The sequence below is a fragment of the Entelurus aequoreus genome, linkage group LG21 (assembly GCF_033978785.1).
Source record: "Entelurus aequoreus isolate RoL-2023_Sb linkage group LG21, RoL_Eaeq_v1.1, whole genome shotgun sequence".
Classification (NCBI taxonomy): domain Eukaryota; kingdom Metazoa; phylum Chordata; class Actinopteri; order Syngnathiformes; family Syngnathidae; genus Entelurus; species Entelurus aequoreus.
Genome location: NC_084751.1, coordinates 22,197,558 through 22,208,875, shown reverse-complemented (window position 1 = coordinate 22,208,875; position 11,318 = coordinate 22,197,558). Strand labels below are relative to the sequence as shown.

The 11,318-nt window shown below is 40.5% G+C and overlaps 1 protein-coding gene across 1 annotated transcript in view; it reads left to right on the top strand.

Moving 5' to 3' along the window:
* The window catches only part of LOC133638606 (splicing factor, suppressor of white-apricot homolog), a 136,276-nt gene that overhangs the window by 37,906 nt on the left and 87,052 nt on the right, over positions 1–11,318 (top strand). The window contains exon 6 of the mRNA XM_062031394.1: positions 2,952–3,102. Within this exon, the coding sequence (XP_061887378.1) occupies positions 2,952–3,102 (151 nt within the window). The remainder of the gene's footprint in view (positions 1–2,951; positions 3,103–11,318) is intronic.

Genomic DNA, 11,318 nt, shown 5'->3' with positions numbered 1-11,318 from the left:
ATAAATTCAATAAATAATAATAATAAATTACCTGCAACTTATTGGCCAATGCAAATAGCTGAAGGGGGGAAATCAAACCCATCAGACTGCACTTTATCATCAAACTTGAATTATAATGAAAATAGACAGTCGCGACAAACAAAGCAGGCTAAATAGCCTTACATTGTAGCCAATCGGAGATGCGCTTCACTTGAAAGCGAGGCCAAATAATTAACACACAGTAGTATATCTCGAATAGAAAAAAAACACAATAAACAACGCAATTGCCTTAATTCCTTTGCATTGTAGTGCGCCCAAACAACACGTAACCATCAAAATTATTCAGCTGACCGAACTCAATATAGGTTAGACATGGGCTTATTTGGTATAGCCTAGGTAACGTAGACTAATTCGTTTAACATATCTAACCGTATGTCTACTTACTTCTTTTTTTTGTTAGCACTATGCAGGAATAAAATGGCATCTACAGTGCCAGGATTCAGGCGAGAGCGCCTGACCTCTAAAATGCGCCCTGCTGCGCTGAAGGAGCGCTCACTTGCGGCACGCAATTGTTGCTGGGACGCATAGGATTCTCTTGGCAAGTTGTTGTAGTCGTGGGAATGATTGTCCTTGTTTCCCCCAAAAGGAAAGTAGATTTTCCTCTGCTGATCTGTCGAGATGGAAGTTTGTAGAGGAATAATCTACTTCATCAACAAGCACAGGTGTATCCTCCTCCCATTCTGTGAAGTCAATCCTTTTCTTTTTCGGTGATGCGCCATCAGCTCAAGCTCCAGAATAATTGACTGTTTCAAAGAGTGCTGCTCGTTTTTCGTATGTGGGTAACAACATTTAACTATGTATATATGTTTCCAAATTGGTTCAACCGCCACCCGCCCGAATCTATTTAAAATCTATTTTTTTTGTCATGTCACCCGCCCGACCCGCAGTTTATCCGCGGACTCCGCGGTTGTGTCCGCAAACCGCGCATCTCTACCGTCTATGACTCTGGAAGAAAGCACCTAAAGGAAATGGGACTTAAATTCAGAAAAGCTAAACGAAAGCCGTCATTAACAACTAAACAGAAAAAAACAAGATTGCAATGGGCTAAGGAAAAGTAATTGTGCACTATGGATGACTGAATGAAAGTCACATTTACAAACCCAAATCTGCATTGTGCAAAGTGATGGAACTTTTCAATCAATCAAAGTTTATTTATATAACTCTTAATCACAAGTGTCTCAAAGGGCTGCACAAGCCACAACGACCTCCTCGGCTCAGATCCCACATCAGGGCAAGAAAAAACTTAACCCAATGAGCACAATGAGAAACCTCGGAGGGGACCGCAGATGTGGAGAGCTCGCCCGGGCGACCAGTGCAATGGAGGTCGAGTGGATATAGTTAATAATGTGAGAGTCCAGTCCATAGTGGGGCCAGCAGGGGATCATCTTGAATGGAGACAAGACAGCAGCGCAGAGACGTCCCCAACTGATGCACAGAGGAGTGGTCCACCCCGGGTCCCGACTTTGAACAGCTAGCGCTTCATCTGTGGTCACCTAATAACCTCTCCACGCAGGAGAATGGGGCAGAGCAGAAAAGAAAAAAAACGGCAGATCAACTGGTCTAAAAGGGGGTTGTATTTAAAGGCTAGAGTATACAAATGAGCTTTAAGATGGGACTTAATTGCTTCTACTGAGGTAGCATCTCTATCTGTTACCGGGAGGGCATTCCAGAGTACTGTAGCCCGAATAGAAAAAGCTCTGGGAGTCACTAGTAAGCCAGAGTTCTAGAACGCTGATTTCTTGCCGGGACATATGGCACAATACAATCAGCAAGTTAGGACGGAACTAGAGCGTTTAGTATTTTATACGTAAGTAGTAAAACCTTAAAGCCGCATCTTAAGTGCACAGGAAGCCAGTGCAGGTGAGCCAGTATAGGCGTAATATGATCTAACTTTCTTGTTCTTGTCAAAAGTCTAGCAGTTGTATTTGGCATCAACAGTAATCTTTTAATGCTAGACGTAGGGAGGCCCGAAAATAATGTTACAGTAATCAAGACGAGACGTAACGAACGCATGAATAATGGTGGACAAAATGGAACACATTTTTGCGGTATTACGGAGATGAAAGAAGGCTGTTTTAGTAACATTCTTAATGTGTGACTCAAATGAGAGAGTTTGATATTTTGTTTGGTTCCAATGAGATTAATGAAGACGACTGACTGTCTGAAGAAAAGATGCACATTTTCACAGTCATTGAGGCAATGGCACTGTTGATGGCTGTCATTACGTCTTCGACAAATGCACCGGGTTTTGGATACTTTTCCTATTCCATCAATCTAAAGGATGTTTGGGAATGATGTCATAATTTTTCAAGATGTTAATACATCTTGCCATAGAGCAAAAACAGTAAAAACTTTTTTTTTTAAAAAGATGTATGAGGTCATAATCATGATCTGCAAACAGTCTGGATCTCAATCCCATTAAAATCTGTGGTGGAAATGTAAAAAAGTGGTCCATGATAAGACTCCAACATACGAAGCTGATCTGACAACAGCAATCAGAGAAAGTTGGAGCGCGCTAATACTGTTTGTCACTCGTTAAGTCCATGCCTCAGAGACTGCAAGCTGTTACAAAAACTGGAGGTATTACAACATCCATCCATCCATTTTCTAATACTACTAATTTGATTTACAATTTTTTTCATGATTCCATATTTTTTTTCTGGATTTAATGATTCCTTATTTTACCCTGCAGATTACGTTTTTTAGACCCTAAACACCTTTTACAGTATGCCGTGCTGATCTAGTAATAAAGCCTTTAAGCATAGGTATGTTTTTAAAGTTTTAAAAATGTTCTTTAAGTGTCCTCAATGTCTTTAACAGCATGTATTATCGGTGGTATTGATAGATAGACAAGACAGTTTTTTTTAATTAGAAAAGTCAAGTTTTAACTCTTTTAAATCATCCTTTCGCAGCCACTTCGAGTGATGGACCCGGACCATCCGCTTGCAGCGCTAGTTCGAAAAGCCAGGGCGGAAAGAAATGGCTTGGCGGCAACACCAACCGTCCCTGAGGAAGCATCAGATCCTGCAGCGTCCAACACAACAGCCCAGTACACCGCTGATCGTGAGTGTTGACTTGATGTGTCTCAGGAAGTAACACCTTCCTATCTGCCTCTTTTAATTGGTGTCCCCTTGGCTTTGAATGAATCCCTAGACATGTAAATGTCCTTGAACATATGCAATTTTTACTAGGTTTTACTAGAAGAAGAAAACATTTAATGATCCGGAAAAAGAAGGATGTGCCGATCGATCAGCCACAGATCAATACCGGCCGATTTTCTTTAAAAATTATATGATCACCATTGCCAGTTAATGCCTTTTCATACTGATCACAAACTTTTAGCCCCTCTCGTTGACGCTGTATATATTTTTAGCCCCCTGGGTGACTAATTGTGTTTCTATTATGCGCCACTAAGGTAATAATAATCACCTCCATTACGACAAACCCCATTTCTTAGTATCCTAAGTAATCTTATCACTGAAGGACAAGGATAAACATGTTACACAACAAGAGCAAGTCAAGAACAGTCATGCTTATAGCTAAGCTAACCGCTAAGCTAGCTTTAAACAACACCAAGAAATAAGTGCTTAGTAAACTAAGACTTGTAGATGGAACTGCGTTACAGCAGAAATTCAGCAAATTTTCACCTCAAATTATCAAGTAGATTAGTAAGAGTCAAGAGTCTAGTGAGAGAACAACTGTTGGTGTGCCAGCATTGTCACAGCCAGTACACAACACAAATTGAGGGGTGGATTGAGCCATACATTAATGGTGTCAATACCGATGGCAGTATTAGTATATGATATATATATTAGGTAAATATTTTTATTTTCTCAAATTTTAGTTTTTTTAGTTTTTGTTAATTATTTTTCAAACTTTGGGAATAGTTCCTGGGACATAGGAGGACTTTAAGGGTAATACCAAAGGATTTAAATGAGTAGCAGATAGTAGTTTTTGTTTAGTTATTGTGTACTGTAGACTTTGATTTGCTCAAACAGTTTTATGTAATGAAAGAGAACAAGGAGCAAGTTTAAAACCCTGATCTGAACATCCCAAGGAAAAAGTTATGAAATCATGAAGTTATGCGTCTCATGTCGTAATGTTCTAGTAATAAAGTTGTGATATAACGACAATAAACAATTTGAGACTTCACATTCTCTTTTTTGAATTAGATCCAATATAACTTACTGCAGCTGATAAACATTTATCTCCAAATGTGCACTGAGAATCGTCTTCCGAAAGACTTTCTTTCATGGCCACTGGTCCAGCCTGACCCATGAGCATTAACTAGTCCTTAATTGCAATTTATTCATCCATGACACGGTTAGGGTGGGAGCTCTTTGTCCCGCTCTTTGCTTCAGTACTGTGGCTGTTGTTTTTAAATTGGTATCAGATGACCTGAGCACTCATCGCCACTGATGTGCATTTGTCATCTAGGTTGCAATGTTTTGCTTGTCACGAAAACAACAAAGAACTCCCACGTTTGGTTTTAACACCTGTAATGTTAATTTTGGTATGAAATCTGCTTTGGCTGGTTATTGCATTTTATTTTTGTGGGAATGCTGTAGAGGTATTGAAAATGATAGATTTTTCGATTCATCCAGAAGAAAACGTGGGTGATTCATGAATCGATGGAAAAATTTAGATTTTTTTACGTATGTTAAATGAAATAATACAGAACGTTCCAAAATGCAGCATTAATGCTAATGTTCTGTAAACGTTACTTCTAACTGACCATAGATCTATTAGCTGGCATTCTTTTAATTGTGTGTTAGCTGGGTTAGTGTGGACACACACGGAGGAAAGAGGATGAGAGGACAAGCTAGCAGTAGGTCGTCGTCATGGAGTCACGAGGAGTTCCGTCAAAAGGACGCGGCATGTTCAGATTACGCCATATAAGCGCACATTGGTGCGCTTTGCAAGGGCCAAGTGACCAGTGGACCGGACCGACCAGATGGTCTTAATTTGGATTTATTTAATGATGCAGTTGTTAAATATACTAAGTGTCATTAGATAGCTGTATTGGATATACGCATATACAAAACCCAAAACCAGTGAAGGTGGCATGTTGTGTAATTCGTAACTAAAAACAGAATACAATGATTTGCAAACCTTTTCAACTTATTTTAAATTAAATAGACTGCAAAGACAAGATATTTAAAGTTCGAACTGCGAAACGTATTTTTTTTTGCAAAAAATCATTAACTTAGAATTTGTTGCCTGAAACACATTGCAAAAAAGTTGGCACAGGGGCATTTTTACCACTGTGTTACATGGCCTTTCATTTTAACAACACTCAGTAAATGTTTGGGAACTGAGAAGACCAATTTTTGAAGCTTTTCAGGTGGAATTATTTACCATTCTTGCTTGATTTAAGTTGTTCAACAGTCCGGGGTTGTTGTGGTATTTTAGGCTTCATATTGCGCCACACATTTTCAATGGGAGACAGGCCTGGACTACAGGCAGGCCAGTCTAGTACCCGAACTATTTTACTATGAAGCCACGTGGCTTGGCATTGCCTTGCTGAAATAAGCAGGGGCATGACAACGTTGCTTGGATGGCAACATATGTTGCTTCAAAACCTGTATATACTTTTCAGCATAGTGCCTTCACAGATGTGTAAGTTACCCATGCCTTTGGCACTAACACACCCCCATACCATCACAGATGCTGGCTTTTGAACTTTGCGCCTATAACAATCCGGATGTTGTTTTCCTCTTTGTTCCGAAGGACACAACGTCCACAGTTTCCAAAAACGATTTTAATTGTGGGCTCGTCAAACCACAGAACACTTTTCCACTTTGCATCAGTCCATCTTAGATGCGCTTCGGCCCAGCGAAACCGGCAGCGTTTCTGGGTGTTGTTGATAAATTGCTTTGGCTTTGCATAGTAGAGTTTTAACTTGCAGTTACAGATGTAGTGACGAACTGTAGTTATTGACAGTGGTTTTCTGAAGTGTTCCTGAGCCCATGTGGTGATATCCTTTACACACTGATGTCTCTTTGTGATGCAGTGCCGCATGAGGGATCGAAGGACCGCAATCTATATATATATATATATATATATATATATATATATATATATATATATATATATATATATATATATATATATATATATATATATATATATATATATATATTGGGTACAAGCGGCCGAAATGAGTTTCCTCTTCCTTAGAGATAGGGTGAGAAGCTCTGCCATCCGGTTGGAGCTCAAAGTAAAGCCACTGCTCCTCCACATCGAGAGGAGCCAGATGAGGTGGTTCGGGCATCTGGTCAGGATGCCACCCGAACGCCTCCCTAGGGAGGTGTTTAGGGCACGTCCAACCGGTAGGAGGCCACGGGGAAGACCCAGGACACGTTGGGAAGACTATGTCTTCCAGCTGGCCTGGGAACGCCTCGGGATTCCCCGGGGAGAGCTGGACGAAGTGGCTGGGGAGAGGAAAGTCTGGGCTTCGCTGCTTAGGCTGCTGCCCCCGCGACCCGACCTCAGATAAGCGGAAGAGGATGGATGGATGGATGCCTATATATATATATATATATATATATATATATATATATATATATATATATATATGTGTATGTATATATATATATATATATATATATATATATATATATATATATATATGTATATACACACACACTACCGTTCAAAAGTTTGGGGTCACATTGAAATGTCCTTATTTTTGAAGGAAAAGCACTGTACTTTGCAATGAAGATAACTTTAAACTAGTCTTAACTCTAAAGAAATACACTCTATACATTGCTAATGTGGTAAATGACTATTCTAGCTGCAAATGTCTGGTTTTTGGTGCAATATCTACATAGGTGTATAGAGGCCCATTTCCAGCAACTATCACTCCAGTGTTCTAATGGTATAATGTGTTTGCTCATTGGCTCAGAAGGCTAATTGATGATTAGAAAACCCTTGTGCAATCATGTTCACACATCTGAAAACAGTTTAGCTCGTTACAGAAGCTACAAAACTGACCTTCTTTTGAGCAGATTGAGTTTCTGGAGCATCACATTTTTGGGATCAATTAAACGCTCAAAATGGCCAGAAAAAGAGAACTTTCATCTGAAACTCGACAGTCTATTCTTGTTCTTAGAAATGAAGGCTATTGCACAAAATTGTTTGGGTGACCCCAAACTTTTGAACGGTAGTGTATATATACACAGGTATATGATACAAATGCTGTCTGTACTAAATCCAAAAAACGGAAATCAGTAGCCAAAAGGGGAGTTTCTTGGTGTTATTGATATTGATAATTGCAAGTACCGTAATTTCCGGACTATAAGCCGCTACTTTTTCCCCTCGTTTTGGTCCCTGCGGCTTATACAACGGTGCGGCTTATATACGGCCTGTTCTTCTCCGGCACCGACGAAGAGGATTTCGGTGGTTTTAGTACACAGGAGGAAGACGATGACACAATGATTAAAGACTGACTTTTCATATACCGGTAGGCTGGTTATTTTGATAACGTACAGGCGAGCACTTTGTATTACTTTGCACCGTTGTATTATTTGTACTCTGCACGAATGCTGTTCGCCATGTCAAAGATGTGAAAGTTTGATTGAATGATTGAAAGATTTATTGTTAATAAATGGGACGCTTTGCGTTCCCAAACAGTCATCTCTGTCCCGACATTCCCCTCCGTGGTAGCAGGAACCCCTATATACTACGGTAATTACACATCAAAACCCTGCGGCTTATAGTCGGGTGCGGCTTATATATGGAGCAATCTGTATTTTCCCCTAATATTAGCTGGTGCGGCTTATAGTCAGGTGCGGCTTATAGTCCGGAAATTACGGTAATACATTTAGAATAAAGTAATGATATAAGGTGTATTAAAATACAGAAATTCATTATAATTTACAATATAATAACCATAGATGTATAAATAATTAATTCATACTCAAATCTAGCCTCTTAGTTGTAATCAAATCATGAGGTGCCCAAAGATTTCCACCTCTAGATTACTGAAAGAAAAGCATTTTAACAGTACATATCCAATTTTCCTTATCGTATTGGTATATATGTCCACTTTTTTTATGGTTCAGCGGATTTAATGCAAACAAATAACACATTTGGCCTCACAAGCTATTGACTTTGTGCTAATGCAGGGTTTCCCCTAGACCAGGAGTGTCCAAACTTTTTGACTGGGGGGCATTGGGCTTAAAAAATTTGGCCGAGGGCTGAAAAGTTAACTGCATGCAAAGTAACATGTAAAGTAAGTAAGTAAATGCTGTACTTCTTTGATTTGAAAGTACAATCATTGGCAGAGTTACCTTTGTTGCCCACCCGATGGCGACAATATGGCAGCAATCAGACCACTGGGTATTGTATCTAGTCGATAGAAAAGTGCCATATAAATCTAATCCATTATTATTATTATAATATTTGTTTATTGAACTTGTGCCGTCTCGTGGGCCAAATTAAAAACGCCGGTGGGCCGCATTTGGCCTGCGGGCCGTAGTTTGGACACCCCTGCCCTAGACTGTCAAGATACATGTGGGGGCGTGGTCAGGGGCGTGGTTATGGGCGCGGTCACATGATGTAATCAAATAATTTCCCTAATCTGCTGTTATGATTTTCTTTAAAAAATGTTGACTAGTGTATTTTACAATTGATTCTACTTAGTTTTATCCTGCTTCAAAATGTGTGTATAACTCCTGTGCAGCACTTTGTGAAACTTTAATTTGTGCTATATAAATAAAGTTGATTGAATTGGATGAAAAGGCTAAACAAATCTGTTATTAGTTAGTATTAAGATATATTTTTATATCGTTTTTCCATATTTTCAATTGTTGTTGCTTATTCTACAATGTACTTTGAGAATTTTTCAAGCGTCCTTCTAGAGACTTAATTACTTTTTTAAAATTAATTAAATTTACATTTAAAATAAAATTAAAAACTACATGCATATTATTATAAAATGTAGTCGTGTTTAGAGACTCTTCTGTCCTTCGATGTCACTGACGAAAGAGGCGAGTTACAGCAAGCATGACGTCACACTTGTTTTGCGCTGCTCCAGTTGAACTTTCTCTTCTTAAAAGCTGGCACTGTCCTCTTAATACTTGCACAGTTAGTAGATCGCTGTCCACGGGTATATCTGGTTACGTCCAGATCGCAGCACTGTTATCGGTAGTCAAAGTATTTTTCGAGTTTGTGTGGTTTGGATTTAATGTCAGTTTTTCCCATGTTTGTAAACACACCGTCAGTGACTGAAAGGTGATTGGTGGAGAATGAGGAAGTGTTGTTGTGTGTTCGGGGAAGCGCAGATTCACAGACACGTAAGAGTGTACACGGGAGGTCAAACCTGTTGGAATTGTGCTGTTTGTTACTTAAGATTGATAATATAAGTTTAAAATAGCGTTGTCCATTCACACCTGTTTGATATTATCCAAATATGGATGTGGTCAAACTATCTTAGTTGACATGTGTCTCTAACATTGTGTGGAAATTGTAAGCGTTACCTCTGGATTGGCAAACTAGGGAGGTAGACCCCTTTATCAAGAAGGATGACTACAGGGGGATCACAATCTTCAGCCTCCCTGGAAACGTTTATTCCAGAGTGCTGGACAGAAGGGTATGACCCCTAATCCAACTTCAACTAAGGAGGTGCAATGTAATTTTTGCCCTGGTTGTGGAACCCTGGCCCAGCTCTGAACCCTTGCAAGGATATTGTAGGATGCATTGGAGTTTTCCCAAACGGACCTCATGTATTTTGTGGACTTGCAAAAGGTATTCAATCGTGTCCTAACGGTGTCCTGTTCGGGGTAAAAGACCTGATCCTTGTACAACCAGAGCAGGAGCCTGGTTCTCATTGCCAGCAACAAGTTGAATCTGTATACGGTCAACGTTGGCCTCCACCAGGGCTGCTCTTTGACACCGGTTGAAATAAACCCATCATTCTTTAACTCTGCATTCACACTATACGGTGGTAAGCTACATCTGTAGCCACAGTTGACCTGGGTTAGACTGACGGAAATGTGGCTTCCAAATTGCGGTAATGGCCTTTGACCACCACTTAACAGTTCATTTCAGTTCAGTTTGTTTATTTCAAACATGCATATATTAATTCACATTCATACACCAGTGTGAGCAGTACTCGGGGGATGTGGGTGAAGTGTCTTGCCCAAGGACACAATAGCAATGACAAGGATGGCGGAAGCTGGATTTTTACAAGTAAGCCCTAAGTTTCCTCCAAAGGTGTTGAGCGTGTCCAGTTTGGGCAACTTAGGATCTCATCTCTGCTTTCTGAGCATGTCCTCATCAAGCTGTGTGACCTTTAGTGTTTACTGGGGCGGTTCACAGCTAAGTGTGAAGCTTTTGGATGAGACTGAGCACCTCCAAATCTGAGGCCATGGTTTTCAGACTGAAAATTTGGAAGAGTTCAAGTATCCTTGGTTTTTGGACACGAGTGGGAGAAGGTGGCACCGCCATTGCAGTAAAATAGACGCTATAACACACTGCTGTAGTGAAAACGAGCGCTAAACCGGAAGCCAAAGCTCTTAATTTACTGGTTGAGCTATGTTCCTACCTTAACCTGTGGTCACAAGCTCTGGGCAGTGACTAGAAAAGCAAGATTGCTGGAAAAAGCGAACAAAATTTGTTGGCTGGACTCACCCCAAGAAACATCGTGAGGAGCTCAGAGTAATGCCGTTGCTTTTTGAGGTGTCTCAGATATCTAGTTTGGATGGCTACTGAACCCCTGGTGAGGTGTTTTGGGAATGCTTAGCCACAAGGAGACCCCAGGGTTGACCTGGGACAAGCTGCAGGGATTATGTCATGCAGCTGGCCTGAGAGCGCCTTGGTGTGCACTGTTGGCAATGGAAGCAGTGGCCGGACAGCAAGAAGTCTGGACTTTCTTCTTAAGACTGTTTCCCCGGGACCCAGATAAGCGAAAGAAAATGGATGGATGTTAACTGGTATTCTCATCATCAGTTGTTTTGAATTATGACACAGTTAACACATTTCTCTGCATTGTAATGCAAATTATGAATACACTTCATCTACTCTAGTCAATTAGAAATTCAATCCATTGTGTACTCCGGCTTCCTCCCACCTCCAACGACATGCACCTGGGGATAAGGTTGATTGGCAACACTAAATTGGCCCTATTGTGCAGATGTGAGTGTGAATGGCTGTCTGTCTATCTGTGTTGGCCCTGCAATGAGGTGGCGACATGTTTAGGGTGTACCCCGCCTTCTGCCCGGTGCAGCTGGGATAAGCTCCAGCACCCCTGCAACCCTAAGAGGGACAAGCGGTAG